A 22032-nucleotide genomic window follows, 5' to 3' on the forward strand; every position below is an offset into this window, starting at 1 on the left:
TATGTCTGTCACTTAATTGAACTGTATGTCTGCCTCCGTGCTGAAAGTGATTTGATTATGAATCATAGATAAGATTCGACACAGTCATACGATTTGGCAATTACATGTGAAATCCATGGAGGGTGTCTCATCATAGCCCTGGTCCCTAAAGAAGAGCAAAAATGCTATTAAGAAGTCAGTCTGAAAGGTTGTAATATAATGAAAATGGCCTAGCCCTAGACCAGGGGTCATCAGCTGGCAGACTCAGCAAAGCAATTCAGTTGAATGAAGCGAATTGAATTGAGAAAAAAAAAAAGCAGCAGCAGAGACGATAAACATGGCCAAAATGAAAAAAAAAAAAGGCCATCATTTAGTGACTTTAGTTTGAAAACATGAACCATTGTGGCTTCTGTCGGTGATCTTCTGCTGCTGCTTGTCGCAGCCAATCACACGTTTAGGAAAATTACTTAGTTGAAAGGATCTCGTCGGACCAGAGACTAGTTAAAAAGTGATGAGTTTCCACAAACTTTCATAAATTTTTTTATTTCTTGTTTGATTTGATATAGCTTGTCTAAAAAAAATTTTTTTTTAAGTTGAAAGGAGTAATCATTTATTCTCATAAATTCAAAAAACATCTCTTCATCATGTCCATGTACAAAACAAGACATCACCACTTCAAATTGTCCTATTTATAGCCATCAATAATGGTAAGGCATTAAAAGGTTATCTTGTCACTATTCATGTTTGTTGCTTGTCCATCCGTCCATTTTCCATACCACTTTTCCTATACGTGATGTCCACTAGGATACTCTGCCCCCCCCGAGCAGTTGACCAAACCGGGAAGCAAAAGCAGACAAATCGTCACATAAGATATTCTCAGCATAAACTGTGCAGATGTAATGAGATGACACGGTGTGGCTGTAACATTGGCGTTCTTCAAAATATGCACACATTAGTGCATCCTAAAGCAGCCGCAAACTGTCAAATGTGAAAGCAGAAGAGACTAAACGGAAAACGACGAGGCGCTTGAACATACTGTGCTTCACATCTCTGTGATGGAGAACCAGAAATTTCTTAAATGTGCCAATCAACAGAAAAGGAGCTGTGAGTGGAGCTGTGATGAGACACAAACAGCACATTTTGTTTTTGCCCAAAATAGATGTGTTTGACCCACTTGTCCGCATCACTGTGAGACTGCGGTGAGTAACGTTCCGGTTTGCTATGTGTGTTGGCCGTCACACAGTAAAACAGCAGTGAATGGCAGACCTTGGGTCACCGTACAGGCTGAGACACTGGCGGCACCTTTTAGACTTCTGCTGTATTTCTTGAACAGTCTACTGTGGTCTGGAACTACAGCCAGTCTTTTTAAGGAAAAATGGCAGGCATACAACAGCTCTGATTTCATGCTGAACTCAATATATTCAGCTTTCTACACTTACACTACAAGCTCAGCCAGGACCGGATTATAGCATGCGTGTAAACGCCACAATTTTGAGAGCTGTGGCAGCAACCACAGACACGAACGAGGCCGCACACTGCCATGCCCGGCAGCCAGCTCCAGCACAGATGGATTCACAGGCCACAGCCGGAACAATCTGCTAAAGCCCTGGCACTCGAGCAGCCCTCACAACATTGCCTGGCTAATAAAAGAGACAGAAACCAAGCTGCATGTGTTAGTGCGAGTGCGTGTCAGTGTACTCTGTTTTACTTTCTTTATAGCAACTAAATGAGCACATAATAATAGCGAAGCCAGTGAACAAGTCTCAGCAACAGCTTCAGAGTACGTTAAATGTAAGACAGCATCTGGAAAAGTTACTGCTCTTTATTCTTATGTTGCTTTGATGCTCTTTTTTTAGGCTTGCAACGTTTAATCATTAGGATACAAGAGACAAGGAGCCATTATTATTACAGCAGAAAACACTCTGGATTCAAATCCTGAGATTAATAGTGGCATTTAACTTCTCAAACTTGTCTTATAGCCACTATTCATTGATTTCAGCATTATCTGGACCAGATCAATCCAATTTAAAGCTTTTTGGAGCCAATTTGACACAAATGATATGCTTCCAGATTGATTAATGAGACAGTGATAGCCATGAAAAAAAAATCATCATATTGGTCACTTCAATTACCTTTTTGGATGAGAACTAATGGCCTGCTTCTAATGGAAGCAATGCACTGTCATCTATAATACAATTTCCTCTCACTGAAAATCTAGAGCTCGATTCAAGAGTGACCGTAAATTTCAATTACCTTTATAAAATTATATCAGAGCTTCAGTTCTGCACACATGTAGGTGATATTGAGCACCAATATAATGCCCTTGTCTACGATTTTTGTGATCCCATTTTATCAATGTCAAATAGATGCTTTCTTCAACAAAGGGCACGTTTAAAAAATATGATCCATTAAACTGAGACCTGCCCTTTTTCCGTGAGTGGAACGATTTTTGCCTTCTATTTTCTTTTTTCAACCGGCAATGCCCAATTTAGACAGTAGCCAAGTGTGAGAAAACGCTTCAAGCATGGGCTAGGTTAGGAAAATATCAAACTGGACAGGCTCGTTGAATTTTCCATTCTCCATTAGGAGTGGCAAAATTTTACAATGCTTATAAGATACATTTCTAGGCTATACAATACATTGTTTGTAAAGAGTTAGTGACATATGAGCCATTGCAATATTTATATTACACAAGACTGCAATATGACTAAATCCTTCTACCGTACGACAGTTTTCTTGTCCCTTTTGAGCATTCTGACCTCTGATGGGATGTTTCAGTTCAGGTCTTCATGGCACATTGAAAGTGCCACTGATGCAGTATATACAGTAACAATAAATCTGAACAAAAATTAATGCAAGCCATCCTTTATTCTTGCCACATCATAAGATCACCAATTTACACCAAAATACACAGCAAGACATATTATGATCATACTGTATAGCAAAATAATCACAATATACTATTTCGTCCACATCATGCCACCTTCGCACCATCCCGAATCACTTAGTTAATCATACAGTACAAGCCTACAAAATGACCACAGAGCAGTCCTGCAAAATCCATTTCACTTCACATTAGGAATCCCATAAAATGTATTCTGAACTTTTCTTGTCCAGCACACAGTACCAGATGGGAAATATCACTGCTTAGCAGTACCGTTTTTACAGTCATGGTTTCGACTTAATTTTAGCAACACGTCGGTTGACAATGGTCATTATGGAAGATGCTGACCATTTCATCACTTGGTCATAAACTCCTCATCTGTTATCCTAATTTACACTGAGTATATACACAGACCTCCAACTGGTCATGTTTCAGAGTGAGCTTTTAATCCATAACTTTATTAACCTGAGCGAAATGGTCCATAAAACCGAGAAGCCGGGGAAATTAAGAGGTTTTCCAGCACATAAATTTAGCTGCCAGAGAAATTCTTAAAACATAGTGTAGATTCCTAACGGAGAACAAACAGCTAGGCCTGCATGGTGTGGAAATGCAAAACAAACCAGAGTTGTATGACAATTTGTAATATATCCTGCTACTGAAAATAGTAACTCACACAAAAGCATAGATTCATTCTTTTCAAATGGATACAATAATCTTGAAACATTTTTGTGATTTTAAAATATGGGACTATCCCCTTTTGCTTACGCAGATATTTGCCCATGAAAGCGCCTTCAGGTCTACCTCACACCACTTCACATTTCTTTTCAAGTAAAGCTATGTTCAGCACCGATGAAAAGAATTTCAGCAATATTTGTAAGCTACGAGTCTGGTGGGTGGTAACGAAGACATTTTCAAAAAGAAAAATGAATTCTGTCACACTTTTCACTGGGCTTTAACTCCTCCTGCTTCTCGAGTTGTGCTTCAGAACGCAACAAACGCAGGCCACATCACAAGATTCTTGAGGCCTGAGGCGGACCTTTGATTTCGGCACGCCGTGGGCATTAGCGGGAAAGTAATTAGGGTAAAAAGTTCAACCACAGATCTATGTCTGTCCAAAATGCATTTCCTCTACTTTCACTGGGGTCTAGCATGCATTCACATATTGGTAACACATTAGCGTCAGCATTCTATCAGTTAAGCATCATGTAATTCCAGGCTGGAGTTTACAATATTTAATTACTTAACGTCCACTTACGTATACACACACACATACATACATACATATATACATACATACATACATACATACATACACACATACACACACATATATATATATACACATACACACACACACTTTTTATATATATATATATATATATATATATATATATATATATATATATATATATATAAATAGAGCTCTCACTTCTTCTTCAACTTAGAGGTCAGACAAATAAATCACATAAAAAGACACTGAATATAGTACAACAAAGCTAATCCTGATTTAACACCTCCACATATCATGCGATAATCTAGGGATAACAAAGAGAGGATCTCTAAAAAGACGAAGATTTAAAAATGGTCAAATCTGCAGTCAGATCATCTCTACTGTGTAACCTCTACAGCTATTATAAGGAAAGATAAGAAACAACGTTCTGATGGAAAACCCTTTTAAACAAGTGTAATAAAGAAGAAAAGCACACTTCAAAGGCTTGCACTTTCCTATCCTCAGAGACCTTGAGTTATGCGCAGTCCACTATATGATGCTGATCTTACAGGTCCTGTGCACCTGGTCTGTACGTTCCAAACTTTTTCCTGTGGAGAATCTCTCATGGGAAAGAAATGTGCTTATCTTCTGCCTACGTCTAAAAGAAAGGACTGTGCATGCCATATCTATCAATGGGTCATAACAGTGGCCCATATCTCACATTACTTTAAAACCACAAATGACCAAACGTGCACTCAGCAGAAATTAAAATATAAATAGAACAAAGGGAAGAGTGAGAGTGAGGTACAGTAATTGAAGTACCAAATCACCCTTTTCAAACTGAATCAACATGAACAGCGTGTGTGTAACAGTATATGGGTAAATGTGTGTACATAACAATGTATGGGGAACAGTGTGTGGGGAACTGTGTGGGTTACACTGTAGGCTACAGTATGTGGGATACACTGTAGGCTACAGTATGTGGGATACACTGTAGGCTACAGTATGTGGGATACACTGTAGGCTACAGTATGTGGGATACACTGTAGGCTACAGTATGTGGGTCACAGTATGTGGGTTACACTGTGTGGGTTACAGTGTAGGGTACAGTATGTGGGTTACACTGTAGGTTACAGTATGTGGGTTACACTGTAGGTTACAGTATATGGGTCACACAACGTGGGTTACACTGTGTGGGTTACAGTGTAGGGTACAGTGTGTGGGTTACAGTGTGTGGGTTACACTGTGTGGGCTACAGTGAGTGGGTTACACTGCGTTGGTTACACTGCATGAGTTACATGGTGGGGGGTGACCTGTTCCATGTATAGTTCCATGAGTAAACCAGTAGTTTCTTTCTTTTTCAGGACATTCACGTCTTCACAGGCGAAACCCGGGGCTCAAACCAAGAGTAGACATTCAGAGCTATTAACTGTTCAAACAGCCAGTCTGGGTTCAAACAAAAGGCGTCACGTTCTAAGTTGTTTAACACATCTAGATGTAAATGTCAGGAAATGAAAGCTGCAATTCTGATCTATCGTCTCGTATTCATCTTTTGATCTCAAACCCAAATGTCTTTTGATCTCAAACCCAAATGTAATGTAAATATAAATGTCTCCAAAAGCAAAAGCAAACGCAAAAGCAAAAGAATTGGCCTTGCCATTCCAACATTTTCAGAGGGGACTGTATATCAACATTAAATTCTCCCGCTCTTTTTCCTGAAATCATCGCTTTCAGAGATACCGGTTTTAACTTGCCATATTGCTGATGCAATGAATAGCTAGGTCATACCGACATCTTTTTTCGTAATGCACGCTCACGGTTGACAAAAGCTTCTTGCTGACTTCACAGGAAAGTTCTGCTGGGTCAATGTGGGTTCCTAAAGATAAGAAACCCTAGTGGTTTACAGTATTAATAGAACCATAATTACATATATAAGTGGCATTCTATTCCACCACTCCTAAATAGTGAGTGATAGCCAACTCTAAGCTGGTGGACACCATAGAATTTCACAGTGTTTCTATAGACATGTTCTTGAAATGTATCAAATATAAACTAACCTAGGCAGTAGAGATGGGAGGAGGCTAATGCAAGATTTTGAGGACAGGTTATCTGTAACTCTAACTGTCGTTACAAGCTGCTAAGCAGATAGCTCCATATGGCACACGTGCGGTCCGACACACGTTCAAGGTGTAAAGAAAACAGGAATAATGGCTGAATGACAGCATTATTTGTTGCCATACTGCATCATATGTCACTTTTTGACTTGGAAGGCCTCGGCACATGAAGGTATCCACTGCCACTGATACTCACTGCTCTGGCAATTAAAGACAAAGTGAACCTAATATGAAGATGATTAAACAGTGTCAGTAGCTGGTCGGTCTGATCCACAGTTCTGGGTGTGAGCATAATTCGGCTCAAGTAGTTTAAAAGCATCGCTTCCACAATCCTCTTAATCCTCTGTCTCTCAAACACTCAAGAGATTTATCATTTAATACACTTTAGAAGGGATCGTTCATGTCAAAGGTTTAGAGTGAAAAGTACAGCTTAACATTACAACAGGTTTTCACTAAGTCTCTTTAAAAGTAGACGTTCGGAGCAAAATAGATTCCCTCCATTCCTACTGGATCATTAATAACCAAGCATTAGGTGCCAGAAGGATTTTACATGCCTAATGCCTACATACCTAATTGTCCTTACCCAATGCATGTCACGCTGGGTAAGGACAATTAGAGCCATCCTAAAAAACACTTCTGATCCCTATGATAACATTGTGCTTTGTGTGGCTCGACACGTGCTGTGGGATATTTGAATAGGAGGACTTGTTGAGCTGAGCATCTGGCTCAGCGCTGTTCTCAGAAGGCGGACACTGAGTGAAGTGCTGGAGGCCTGCCAGTGTCCCAGAGCCAGAAAGGAGTCCAAAAAGTCAGGACCTGGGGCCGGAGAGGAGAGGAGAGGACCAGAAGCTCAACCTCCACACGCCCCAAACTCTGAAACAGACCCAGCTCTAATATCCGCAATAACTGAGGACTGCATTAGTGGAAAACCATGCCCACATCCTCTCCAAAGAGATGTGGTAAATTCAGGGGAAAGGAGCAGTTGGGAGGGTACTGTTTTCTGCCTGCCCAACAACTTCATTTCTCCACATGTCAAAGAACAAAGGCAGATTTTCTAAACGCTGAACTTTTAACCTCCCAAAATATAGCAACACCACAAACAACTAAAACCCCCATTTCATACATGTTGACTGTATGAGTAGTCTCTTAAATATACAAACACCTTAAAAAAAAAAAAAAAAAAAACTGCAACTATAATGATGCTGGAAGCTCAAATCCCTTCCAGATTCAAGCAGGGGTCTACCAGTTTCTGACTAGCATGAGCATTCCATGCTAATTTGCAGGCTCTGTTGGCACGGGTGCTCAGCATGAAGTGTAGCGTATGCATTTTGCTGTCAGGAAAATCACTAGAGCCATGCAATGTTTGGGCTTAAGGCATAATCCTTTCCATTGATAAAGTTATGTTGAGTGTGCCTGGCTGGAATTCGGCCGCGGAGGATTCAGCACACATGCTTTTTCCCTTTTCTGGTTTTCCTTTAATTTGCAAATCTTGTAATCTAAGCCTAAAGCTGTCTGAACCAACTTCTAAACCAGCAACGCTGTTTCAGCCAACTCGCCAATGTGCTTTCCATTTAAGTGTCAGAACGCACTCTCGTGGTTGACAAAAGCTATTATTTCAAGATGATGATACACTAAAAATTGTGAAGACTTTGGTTTATAAACTATTTCCTTTGAAGTGAGGCGATTGGGACCAGGAATTCTTTAAGGAAATCATACAAAACGATAATTACGAAGAATGAGAAAAAAAAAAAAATTGTTGGATGTAGAACTATTTACCAAACACTTGCAGTGTAACGTAGCAGTGGCCATGCAACTCGGCTGTGGAGTGCGAGTTATGGTTTTCAAGAAAAGGCAGGTTTTCATCGTTAGCCTAACCATCCATGGGGGTCAAACCTAAACCCTCAGAACAAAACAAAAAGAGTGAGTGAGAGTATGCCTGTACAGCACTGAAGTCATAGAATCACTCTGGTGGTCCCCATCAAAGCAGGCTGGAGACAGAGTCTAGATCCAGAGAAGGAAATATTAATTTAAGATGCGTCACAGTGGAGACGACCGTGTGACAAAGGTGTAAGACATTGCCTCGGGTGGGGTGGCAGCGGTAAGCGCCCTCTGGAGCCAGCTGGTCAATCAGTCACTAAAGTTTGGTTGTGTCTCTACAGATGGTTTCGTTGGGACACCAGCACAGTGAAGAGACCTTTGATGCAGCTTGTTATGTACAGAAAATTACAGGTCTTCGGGCATGCTTGAGATTTGGGCCTCATAATGTCTAAATGTCACACAGAAGGAAGGCTATCACTTGGGCTCCTTCTGCATGTTAAAAGGAGGAAAATGTCATAAACTGGACAACAACGGAACATTCCGTTAACACGTGCACAAATTTAAAGCGTCTCCGTTCATGTTTCACAAGCTATACAGCAGATGCATATCAGACCATGAACTAATCAGGTAATGACTATGTGGCCTCAGCAGTACCTAAGCTTGATCTGGAATAGTTTCCATTGCAATGAACAGCATTTTTATTTTCAGTTCATTAGATCCAAGACATGAGGCAGGGATTCATGGCTTTATCATGTGTGTGCATTTGAGTAGAACAGGTCCGTTATAAAATGCTTCAGCAGCATGAGAGCACAGCGAGGAAGTGATGTCATTGTTTAGCACTCACCCCGAGGAGCCTGTGCTCTTGCAAACACCGAGGAGGGGCCTCTTCTCTGCAAAGCTGTCAGTGTTCAGGGGACCTGCAGCCAGAGGGACAGAGGAGAGAACATGAACCGCTGACCCGCACAAAGAGAGACATTCATATGCCGTGTGCATGTGAGGCATTTTGTCAGTCAGCCAGAGCCACCCACTACACATGATGATAAAAAGCAACTACCACAACAGGATGTGTGTTGATTGCATTACAACAGATACACTGTAATCAAATTACGGCTTTTCAAGGAAATAAAAAAAGAAAGCGCTTCTTTCCTCTCAGCCTACACACTCACCCTGACTGACCACTAAATAAAGCCAGGGCTCACAGTGAAAGTTATGCAAATCAAACGAAATTAAAATACCAGCATGCAAGACATGAAGCATGCGCTGAGAACAGAAACGTCAATTGGTATAATGTGTTAACACAAAAGTCTCTCTGCACTGACTCCACTGAAAAATACACTTCAAAGCTTTAGGAGAGCGCTTTTGTCGGACTGGTTTTAATTTGAGGGGTTTAGAGAAATTGGAGCAAAAAAAAAAAAAAAAAGACGCCATAAGGCATATTTCAGGCATGTTGCTTTATGTTTACAGATCCCATATTTATCTGATTTTTCTGTTTTTAAATAAAGGGGTGAAACTTCCAATCATGTCAAGATCGAAGGCTGTAATTTACTTAGCCGTGGTATGACAGTAATCATCTGCAGGAAGGCAGAGTCCCTGTGGCATAGCGTGTGAGTGTAAATGTGCTGCTCTGAGACCCCTAATACTATAAAGTACATCTATAAAAATAAAAAAAAACAGAGAAAAGAAAACCTGCCTATCATTGTTACAGGTCACGATATCCAGTCATAATGTAAAAACAGACTAGGAAAGACAAAAGCTAATTGCTGCCTTCTGCTTTAAAGTGACAATTTAAGCAAGACAACTGAATCTGGAGACAAATCTTTTTTTCTAGGCCAGGTTTGACATGATTTACCATTTCATGCAAACAGAAAGAGAGGGAAAAAAAAAAACCCTGCACGCCACAAGGGAATTAATACATTACAGCTTTTAGTCCACTGTTAATGTCTGGCTATTGCCTTTGTGGTTAAACGGCGCTTCAAATATAGTAACCGTTAGAAACACGGTGGAAAATAATTTAAAGAATTGTGGTTTCGAGAAAGCAGAATTTCCTCCTTTATTCTGGGAAAGACCTTGACATATTAAAATTGACACCTATTTTCAGGACTTTCCAAATCCGCCCACCCAGGCTCCCAGCTGAAACAATTACTCTTTTTAAGGCCCATTACAGTACAACACTGTTTGCAGCATACAGATTGCAATCAGTTTCCCCAATAGAACAATTCATTTTATTTTGCAGAGAACCGTTCTCCGTATGTGTTGGCTATCTGCTGCTTCTTATTACTGAAGCTAGCTTTTATCCGTGTCCAGCTTGTATTGAAAGTCACCATTGTGCATTGTTGGGATCTGCCAAAAGACCGGAACACAAATCTAGACATAAATGTCACATTAAAATGCCGCTTGGGAGACTTCATGTAGCTGAATTATACCTTGTTGCTTACAAAGAGCTGTGAATATACTATCGAATGATTCAGAATTAGAAAGAACCCTGATTATTACTGGGGAAATAAGAAAGCAAGAAATAAAGTGGATACTTTCATCCTTGCCACAAAGACATTTTCCTACCAAATGAGGTGCACTGGAATTCAACAAGGCATGGAGTGTGTACTTTTGTCAGACTGTTCTATTTCCTTCCTCTAACAAATGGACTGACCAAAAGCATGTAGAGGCCAATACAAGAGTTGTGATGAAAGAGGAGGAAAAGTCTCTGAAGCCTGCAGCAGCCCCCCCGCCCCCAAGTCTCAGCACGGGTAAAATCCCAGCTAGCCCTCTGACAGCAGGCCAATGCTGATCTTAAAGGGCTGATTTTAATATTAGCAAGGGAAAACAGCAGGGCTCTGGCAAGCTCGCTACAATTAAGGAGCAATGGGTAGCCTTTAATTTCAACATATCGCAAAACAAAAGGCAGATTGAAGGAAGACTTCATAAATTGTGTCATTACAAGTCAAGTTATAGGGTCAATACAAAAAAAACCCCACAGAACCTTCTGAGGAAAAAAAATAACAAAACAGCATTCTGTAAATGGTCATGTAAGGTAGATGTAACTTTGTAGGAATGGACAAATCATAAATTCATCAGCATGTGGCAAGTAAACTCTCCAGTGTGCTTCCCAGTCTGAAAGGTAATATGTATATTACTTATACATATATACACACACACACACACACACACATATATATATATATATATATATATATATACACACACACACACATATGTACATACATACATATATATACACATACGTATATATATATAGATGGATAGATAGATATAGAGATACACACATATATACACACACACATATATATAAAAAATGTATGAAGAGTTAGTTAAGTGCATTAATTCAAACTAAGAAAAATGACCAAGTTTATGATATTTAACAAAAAATATCAAATCTGGCCAGAGTTGACTTCAAGGTTCCTGCACATGAGTTATGTGTCAGACTTGCACTGAACTTCTGAAACAAATTCTGAAAAATCAGCGTTTCAGCCATGTACGCTGTAAATAATGTAAATAATTCAATGTAAATAATTCACCTAGTAGAAATTGTTCTACCAGATCGTACCTCAGCTGATGTTGATGTGTGTAGTGCAGCAGGTGGTGAGATTTGGAACTATGTGCTACTCATACAGCATCGAGGTGCGCACCACTGTGAAGCGCATTACGTTTACAGATAGCTTGCTCATGTTTAAAGTTTAGCCAATAAATAAAATTAAAAAAAACAACTAATAGGCTACTTATTTGTCCACCCCTACTTTGTGTAAATTAGAGCACCATTATGAACAGACACTGAAAGTCTCCCAACATCTGAAGCAGGTAATACATGTTCAGCTGAAGATGCTCTGGTGCTCTCAGATCCTAAACGTTCCTGCAGTTCGGAAACCACTTAAACTTCAATGAGATACGAAAAGAGAAATACTTACTGATATGAGGGGCTGGAAGGATACGAGCAACTCGCACTGGACCGTGCCGCACAGAGAAGAGCTCCTGAGCTTCTCCAGTCAGCTACAGGAAAAAGAAAAAAAAAAAAAAAACACAGATAATACAAACAGCACCATCAATTTACAGAACCGAGCACAAACAGCATTGTTATACACTATAAATATGATTTACATGTTTATGAGTTAATGAACTTGTACTTTGTATAAATGTACCAGTGATGTGATATTGGAAAAAAACTAAAGCAGAAAAGCTTTGTTTCTGGGGGGGTGGGGAAAAAAAAAAAAGTGTGCACACATATCATAAAAGGCTTTCACTAATACATTTTTATGGATCCAACTATACTTTCCACTGACATAAAAAGCTCTTGCATGGAAATGAAGTGATGCATTGTTTGTTTTTTGTGGTTATGAAGTGATTTGTTATTGAGGATCCAAACACTAGTCATCTCACACCTAAGCAAATCAAACCACAAAAAGCCTGGGATGTATCTGCGAGATCAGATGGGAGTCTGGGCTGGGTGGATTTGGAAAGCCCTGAAAATAGGTGTGTGTGCGTGTGTGTGTGTGTGTGTGTGTATGGAAGAGTGTGTTGAATCGCAAAGAATGGGCATTATCACATTAATGGATATAATCCGTGTGTTTTAAGCAGACAATCCCACCAGAGGATGATCGCTCTTTTGCACAATTAGTAGCTTTCACAGAAAGAAGGATCAGTCATGTCTTTTTTTTATTTATTTTAGTTATTTTTTAAATGTCATTTGGCCACCAAGATTAACTGGAATCAAATATATGGTGTGATTTGAGTGCAAAAAAAAAGAAGAAGAAGAAGGGAAAAAAAGACACAATATCACGGATAAAGACCGCACAACCGCACAAGAAAATCCAGCACAAGCATATAGGGCGGATGAATAATAAAAATGTACCAGATTGCAAGTGTTCCATTAACACAACAGTCATTTTGCATTACACATTGTCCATGCCTCGTCCATTTACAGCTACACCACTACTACATTACTTTTTATGACAGCAATGTGCAAAATTACTTCTGGTTCCTGTACACTTGCCCGTTTCGTTCGAATGAATGTGGAGTGATGAAATTCGTCAAGCGATCACAAAGAACTACATCTGGAAGTCATGACATGAGCGTTACGGCTGCAAAATAGTGTACTGTAAGTATCAGATTGAAGAGGAAGGCTGATTGCTGATAAGTCTCCTGGACTGCTGGTCTGTTTAAACAGATAAACCTTATAAAGTAGAAAGTGCATCTTAGAAGAAATTAACGTTGTAGAGGTGTAATTAAACTTCAAGAACAAAGTCAATATTAACTATAAATATTTAATATAACGATACAACAGTGCTGCTGAATACTTGATTCTGATTGGTCAGTAGGTATTACGTAATTTTCTATGACGGCAGCTTTGACACTATTTCTGTCTGCAAGCACTCGTTCCAATCTGTTATTGTCTTTATAGTAACAAATTACAAGGGGACTTCGCATAAATGAATTAAAGAAACGTCTGCTCGTTGGCATGGTGAGGTTTTCTGTGAGGAGACAGTTATTCCGCATTATTGGAAGGAGTCTCCAGTGCCAGTGCTTTGTAACAGTCAGAGGTAGAGCTGTCACTTTATGTTTTCAAACACGGTAAAGAGGTCAGGATGATGGGCTTTTGAAAAGAGAGACATTGGTGAGGGAACTATAAGGTAAGTGATAATATTTTATCACTTACATATTAGCTACAGATTTGGATCTGTGTACAGATTTGGCTGTCAGTCAGATAAGACATGTTTGATGCCTGAGGTTTGCTTTAGTTTTGCATTGGATCTATTGAAGACACAAAAAAAATATATATATTTTCTGTATTTAGACATGTTCACACGCTATAAATCAAAGTTTCGAACCATAGGCAGTTCTGAAGTGATGTCACGCAGACTTCCTGATGTGGTTTACAGCACAGTATGACTTACAGTAATCCATAAAAATGTAGAAAGTTTCACAGTGCAGCTGTACCATGTTACATTATATGGTAACCATTTTTATAAGATCAGATTCACGGTTTGCTTTGGTATTATTCCATGCAAGAAGACAAGGAGCAAAGTTGTTTGAATTCACAACCTAGACACACAATAGGTAACACCTCAAAAAATACCCAAAGATTAAATTTGGAAGTGTTTTAAAGAGCTGAAAGTAATACACTTTGGCGTGCATGTCACTGCTCCGGACACCTCTCCACTCCAACACACATTCACTTTACCATACGCAATCTGCCTGTGATCTTCCACCAGAACAACACCATCCTAGTCAAAGACCTTTCTCTCTGAGAAAATGTTAATGCGCGCACACACGCAAACACTTCACAGTCACTCATGACCAAAAACCGGGCAACTTTAAGCAGCGGGTCCAGCCTAGCGCAAAAGAGACTACTAAAAAAGCTAAAAAAATAATAATAATAAAAATAAAAATTTTTAAAGTGGCATAAAGGATATTTTGGAAGAGAAAAGTGATAATAATAAGAGCAAATAATCAAGAAGGAAAACTGTGCACAATGTAAGAATTAAAGTGAAACTTTGTCAACAGTGACAACTGGATTTGCACTTCCATTTCTTAATTATCAGTCCTGTGGTAATGAAACCGAATCACTTCAAAACCGAGATCTTTCCATTTAACTCGCTTTGATTTCGTTTCTTCAGCTGTAGGTCTGATCACATCATGTAGCAAACTTCCACAATAAAAACTTCAAAACAGTATAGAATCTGCATATGATGAGGATGATTAGCTAATGTACATGTTGAATACCCCATACATCTCTTTTCTCAGTCTTATAATGAAGCTGTGCTTGTAATTTCTATTAATGGCTTCAAAACAAGCTTTGTCTTTGCCACTACTGACATCAAGTGGCTCCAACAGAGAACTGCAGAATTCACTCGGCTTGATATGCTCGCTGGATAACTATTAAGCTTACACATGCATGACAATATACCTGACAATAAACAGGTCATTCATATTTTGGATGATAATACAATATCTATGTTCAGATCAGCATAACATAATACGCTTTAATGAAATACTGTAGGCTTTATCAGTACTTTTACTCACTGACACCACTGTTACAGACTGTGACAAGTAATTACATCATTATCATTATAAACAGCAACATCTACAACCATAATAACATCCTTAGCAACAACGACGCAAGAAGAGGAAGAAGCTGAAACTATAGTAACAAAAGTAATAAGATAAACCATAATAACCAACAAAAACATCAACCAGAAGAAGAACTACTGGAATAACAGCAAAAAGAAAAAGATGAACAACAATCGCAATAAGCAGAAGAAGCACAACAACAAGAAGAAACTGAAAAAGAAGACGAACCCTAATAGCAACAAAAACAACAATAGTAAGAAGACAAGCCATAAGAACAGTAACAATAAGAAATGTAAGAACATCACTGACAACACCAACAACAAAAGCAACAACAACGGCAACAACAATAAAGACTAACCATAACAACAACAAGATGTAGCTCAACAACAATCAATTTTTTCATAGGTTATTTTAGAAATTTGCCATGTTGGCACTATAAATTCTGGCACCACATATTAAATATATTTACATATATTTATATTGACTAATTATACAGAAAAATTACTTTTAATAATAATTTTTGTTTCATGAAGCTCTTCTAGCTATTCCGCTTCTCATATTTTATTTACTGTAATCCAGTGGAACTAAAGATCTGCATGTGTTAGAAACACCACACCGGAAGCAATCATATCCTGATCAACGACTCTCATTTGCTGAAAAGAATAGAGTACTTACTGATACACTCCAGATTTGCATTCCATCTGCATAGCCAATCATCAGACAAAGAGGTGGGTCCACACCGCTGCCATGCATCTCCAGGAACTCTGGTGAGCGGGCCACATCTGAACACGAACACACACATACACACAAACACAAACAATCTCAGGAGAAGCAGGTATGCACAAGTGACACGCATGAGCATGTTTTTAGCATGCAGTAGAGCCTTTTGTAAGAAGCCTCAACTCTGTACACTGTCAGCTTCCATAAGGTGTGAATGCCAAATTAGTAAAAACAGCCTGAGAGTCAACAGAAAAATCCCTGTGCTGTGCTAAATACAATTCTGCTCTATAGAATTTATGTTCAAGCCCATTTAAGAGTTATATAATTTGTTCGCTTCATGGTTAGAATATGGACTGGTTGTCTTAGCATGATCTGGATTTGTAACGCTGTACAATAAATTACGATATGAAAAAGCTTTCAGGGATTCAAGCGACACAGCAAATCTTTTTACGGACGATTCAAGCCACTTGTTCTACAAATCAGAGATGTGGTAGTGCATCTTTGGCTGACTGACTGACTGGGAGCCTGACTTTTGCTTTGAAATAAATAACTAATGAAATGATGGGGAGAAAAAAAAAAATCATGCTTAATGCAATAAAACAAGCACACAACCCTCCACATAATACACTGGCCTGCTGTGCACATACTTTGTCTTTTTGATGTATAAAGGTACTCTAGTGTATTGAAAGCATGCAAGACAAATGAGCCATGTGCTTAACAAGAATCATTTTCTGATGGGACTACTGTATATGTTCCACTTTAATAGAGTGAGACGTTTTATAAACAAAAAGCCGTTCCAAGTCGGCTGTCAAATTACAGTATTGCTGGCACACATGCACGAATGTCGATGAGAAAACGCAGAGCTGGCACTCATCCCCTTTAGGGAGAAATGAACCATCACAGCACACACAGCTCGGGTTTTGCCAAACACGTCAGCCTCGCATGAACACTAATAATGCATCGCATTGGGAAGATTGAAAAATGACATTGATGAATGTAAGGCATTTCTAAATAAATCTCTAGATTTTTTTTTTAACCATTACAAATATTATATACAAAATAACTTGCTTCTACTTCAAGTCTACTGTCCCCTTATTGGAAAGCAGAAATATCTCTAGCAATGTACAGGTCCTTACACAAGCGTGTCCATCTTTGTCTTTCCTTGGACAGATAATTGGTCCTACATTAAAAACACTGATACTGTTTGGGGTTTTTTTTTTTCTCAATCAAACAAACTGTTTAAAAAAACATCGTAGGACAAAATACTGATGTGCAGGACAGGACGTCCTTCTGCCAGCGTCGCTGCTTGTGCTCAAAATGTCACAAAATACATCAATTTAATCCAATAACGATGTCCTTCTTCAAACACACCTACTACGTATAAATGCATTTATCGATGGATAACAATACATCCTTGTCACCTTGGTCTTAAATAGGAAAGTGATACTGATGGTTTAGTTTTTCTGGGCAGATAAAATACAGAAAGTAATCCGTTGTTTACATACAAAGGAAATTACTGTTAATAACTTAATAAATACAGCTAAAATTGTTACAAATTTAAGCTTGAAAAACAGATACTGCACAAAGAAAACTAAGTTCTATGCTTTAGTTCTAAGCCATTTTCGAAGCCGTAGTCAAGTTCCTGAATCCGAGTGTTCTTAGATATGAACTTCTAACGTTCAGGTCCCTAGCACAGAACCTTCACATAATGAGGTTATAAAAGAAAGAAAGAAATTAGATGCAAAAAAGAAGATAGAGAGACATGCCTGACGGCACCAAGGCAGAGGGCGGGGCATCTCTTCTGTACCATATACAAGAAGTTAAATAAAAACAGAAACTTACCATTGATATCTGCTTTTTCAAAACGAACCCAAATGATCTTTTCTTTTTCATCTGTTGGCGGTGTCCCAGTGTAGGCCTTCGAAATTGAAAAACAGAATCATGCATAAATCTCAAAAGAAAAAGACTTCTTGAGTAGATACAGTGCTTTATACCGAGCATCACAGGCTTGGAATAGACCGTGTTTTCCTGAATGAGGACCCAAATACTCCAGCTTCACTCTGTAAAAACGATACCTTTGTGTTTTACTTATTTAGCCTGTAAATGGCTTTTTTTTTTTAAGCAACACCCCGTTTCATTTGTTGTAAAAATATAACGCTCAAATGAAAAAAATAAAAGTGCAAAATAAATTAGAGAAACAGAACATTAAATTTGTAGTTTGCAAAAGTAAAAATGTACTACTGCTAACTTAAACCTGATACACTTTAATGACACCTACTTGCACTAAACAATTCAAAACAAGGAAAAAACAAACAGTCAAAGGTTTTTCATTTGACCCACCCTTGTATTTTATACATTAGATTATGACTATAATTTAAGAATACATCTTGCCAAACTTGTATCTGACAATGTAATAAAGCTATAACTATAACACTAACGATTTAGATCATATGACGGTCTTTTCCAGAAGTTATCTGCATTTGGGTGAATCCCAAATGGCTCGCAAAATTGAACACAATAGTGCATTACTGTTGCCTACTTCACATGGTGCACTTATATAGTTAGTAGGAAGATAATGACAGAGCTTCGGAGTACTAAACAGAGGAACAAATACTAATGTAATAACGAATACTCAAGCATTCAAATTATTCAGGGCAGGCCTACTGAACACTGTCCATTTTCAAGACTGAATCATGAAGGAAAACAGAGAATTTTTGATTATAATCATGTCACAGTTTAGTGGACAGCGATCAGGACTGAGTAGATATTAAACTCAGAGTTTCAAGGCAAAATTACAGTTAAGTGTTACTGCAAATACTGTTTATCTATATAAAACAACTGGGTACAATTAACCAGCTGATCCTTGAGCATAGTCCATAAAAACCTATATATTACTTAAAACTCATTCAAAGACTGACTCATTGTCTATACAAACAAAATTTGCATCACAACTTTTTACACGGAGGAAGAGTTTTTCTGCATTCTTTAATTCTATTTAGTTTTACTGATTACCATTAAAATGAACAAATCACTTGTTTGAGTTGACATGGCTATAAATAGGAGCAAGGAGCTATAAATAGGAACAATGAGCTATAAACAGGAACAATGAGCTATAAACAGGAACAATGAGCTATAAATAGGAACAATGAGCTATAAATAGGAACAGGAAGGAAAAAGGAACTAACCTGAGGAACCACATCTTGCAAAAAAGTCACTACACTTTCCATGTAAGACTGCTCCCTGGAAAACAGGTCAATGACATTATGATAAACCCATTTTCACAGATACATTACAAAACAGCATTAGAGACATCGCCCATATTTTTCCATGCAGCGTTGGTATTAATTGCCCCCTAATACGTCACTACCTCCCTCCCTCTACACACACATAATTGTGTGTGTGTGTGTGTATATATATATATATATTATATTTTAGAGATGCATGCACTGATACTACATTTCTCAGCCGATACCGATAACCGATTATTCAAAGTCATGTCGGCCGATAACTGATACCGATAGTTCTGCCTTTTATGCCTCCATATAAATTAATGATAATTAATTCCACAATTCTGAAAGAAACACAAATAAAAACTTTATTCTCTCCATTTCAGCAAGTTGTTTCACTGTAACTGGTCTCATAAACAGAAAACACATTACTCACATTAACATTAACTAAATTCTGAAGATTAAAGCAAGATTTCTCGACTTACTGAATGTTATTAATTCATATTAACATTGACTGAATTGTAAAAAAAACCTCCTGCTAAATTTAAGTGTTGATTTGATTGAACCGGGATTGCAGTAATCAGGCCTGGTTGTGTTTAGTCCAGCTGAACCCCATTTTGAATGCAGTTTCATAGATTTGGGGAATTAATAACTACGGGGACAAATAGATTTTCACACAGGCTCAGTTGGTACTGGATAACGTTTTTGCTTCATTAAATATCATCATTTAAAAACTGTATTTTGTGTTTACTCAGGTTGCCTTTGTTTTAGCTGTTTTAATTTCTGAATTATTCAATTTCTGTATATATTCATTATTTTTATACAGTATATTAATTCATTGTCCCTGAGTCATGCTTGCAACATGCTGAGAAAGTCAGTGCAGACTTTTCTATGCCAGGCCACAGCTTTTCTTGGGGGCTATCCCCAAGCATTCCCAGGTGAACTGTGAAATATAAACCTCTCCAGTGTCCCCAAGGGTCTCCATTCAGTGCAACGTGTCTGATATAGCTATTCTCAAGGTCCTCATCCTATCACAGAGAATAAGCTCAGCAATCCTGAGGAGGAACCTCCTTTCCTGTACTCATGACCTTATTCTTTTAATCATGACAAACAGCTTGTGACAGTAGGTGAGGATAGGACTGTAATCTGACCAGCAAAGAGAGCTTTATCCATAAATTGAGCTCCTGCATCACCACTACAGACTGGTATAGGCACTGTAACACTGCTACCACTGACCTGATTCATTGGTCAAGCTCAGACTCGCTATACAAAATGACTATATGACTTCACAAACAGATCGAGAATCTTACAGGGTAGTTCAGAGAAATGTCAGCACTGATGTTCCAACTCACTGACTACTAGATTACACATATTGATTTCTACTGAGGTAAAGGAAAGTGTAGTGAAGGAACATTATATTGTGAACCTGGAAAGTAATTCATACTCAACTACAACACAGACACACAACACAAATGAGTAGAAATAAAGAGACGTGTGCTTACGTAGCAGCCTGGGCTCGAACTACAACCCCTCCAGCACAGCGGCTCGGTCTGCGCGGGGAGTCAGACGCCATCGTTGACCCGTGTGTATCCTGAGAAAAGACAGTGTTGGGTTATGATCATAAAGCTAGACAAGGGTCTAGGAGGGTCTGGTCAAGGTGCTTTGGTTCATGTTGAGCCATGAACATTTCGAACAAAACAACTGAAACAAACAGCATATGTGGCTCAGGGTTGGAGGTTCGATTCATGGCCCACATGACTCAACATGCCGAAATGTCCTTGGACAAGACACTGAACCCCAAGTTGCTCCCGACTGCAAGTTAGCACCTAGCAGTGGTGTGTGTGTGTGTGTGTGTGTGAGAGAGAGAATGAGAACCAGTGTAAAGCGCTTTGGAACCACTAAGGTTAAAAAAGCACTATATAAGTGCAGGCCAATTACCATGTGACAGTGGTGGTAATAATAATAATAATAATAATAATAATGATAATAATAATAATGCATCTTCTACAATTATTGATCAACCACGTGTGAGTTTCCCCCAAAAATGCTGCAAAACGAACATTATCTAGGACTGTGGTCGGGTCATTTTCTGGTCTTTAACATTCAGATAATATTGCTTCTAGTACCGTGTTTATAGGGCTGTGTTCCCAAGGGAGCGACAATGTAAACATAAATAACAAGCTAACCAAGAAAAGCAGCTCTTTTAGAAAATATGTCAAGACATTTCGCCCTGCCACTGACCTAGCAGGTCGGAAACACTTACAAAAACAATTCATTCAACAACTTCACTGTCACAGCATTCAATCCTGTAAAACAGCAGCTGTGTTTATTAGCCAGCTGGCTGCCTCACAGACGTTTCATCACTGCTTACTTAGCTCGCTTGCTAGCTCACCTAGCTAGCTAACTCCAGCCCCCAGCTAGTCACTTCTAACACTGTATTAAATGATGGCACTAATATAAGTCATATAAAGGCTCCGTTTTAGTAAAACACCCACACAGGACTGAAGTTCTAATTTCATAAACATTATACAAACCAAGTGCGTTGTGCTTGAATTCCGCTAATTAAACACACAGCTTTCCAAGACGCGATGAAAACATGTGATTACGTATAGCGGAAACAACAAACCTAGCAACCAATGAGCGCGCCATACTTCTCAAAGCTAACCAATCAGATCTGTGAGAGGCGGGTAAACTGACTACTGATAGCCAATCAGAGTGAGTAATACCCACAGCGTTGTGAGTTCAGATAAAAATAAAGCTTGTGACGTGTTGCACAACACGGACAGATGCTTAGAGAACGAACATAGCAGAAATCTTGAAATAATTTTTGCCAATATTACGGAAGGCTTTGGGTAGAGTTTACACTGTTTGTGTGTGTGTGTGTGTGTGTGTGTGTGTGTGTGTGTGTTTATTTTATCGAGAGTTATCCCAAATCCGTCAGCGTCCTACGTAATTGCTCATAAATTTTGGGCTGATTTTCTGTGACAGTTAATTACTTTT

The 22032-nt window shown here is 38.7% G+C and overlaps 1 protein-coding gene across 4 annotated transcripts in view; it reads right to left on the reverse strand.

The window, feature by feature from the left end:
- The window catches only part of bcas3 (BCAS3 microtubule associated cell migration factor), a 222000-nt gene extending 200333 nt beyond the window's left edge, over positions 1 to 21667 (reverse strand). For all 4 annotated transcript variants that reach the window (XM_017490616.3, XM_017490615.3, XM_017490614.3 and 1 more), the window contains exons 1-7: positions 21567 to 21667; positions 20535 to 20623; positions 18991 to 19045; positions 17648 to 17723; positions 15761 to 15867; positions 11926 to 12007; positions 8850 to 8922 (exon numbers count right to left, since the gene is read on the reverse strand). In XM_017490616.3, coding sequence (XP_017346105.1) covers positions 8850 to 8922; positions 11926 to 12007; positions 15761 to 15867; positions 17648 to 17723; positions 18991 to 19045; positions 20535 to 20605 — 464 coding nt within the window. In that variant the 5' untranslated portion in view covers positions 20606 to 20623; positions 21567 to 21667. The remainder of the gene's footprint in view (positions 1 to 8849; positions 8923 to 11925; positions 12008 to 15760; positions 15868 to 17647; positions 17724 to 18990; positions 19046 to 20534; positions 20624 to 21566) is intronic.
- Between the last annotated feature and the right edge of the window lie 365 nt (positions 21668 to 22032).

Source organism: Ictalurus punctatus, chromosome 17, assembly GCF_001660625.3.
Source record: "Ictalurus punctatus breed USDA103 chromosome 17, Coco_2.0, whole genome shotgun sequence".
Lineage (NCBI taxonomy): Eukaryota > Metazoa > Chordata > Actinopteri > Siluriformes > Ictaluridae > Ictalurus > Ictalurus punctatus.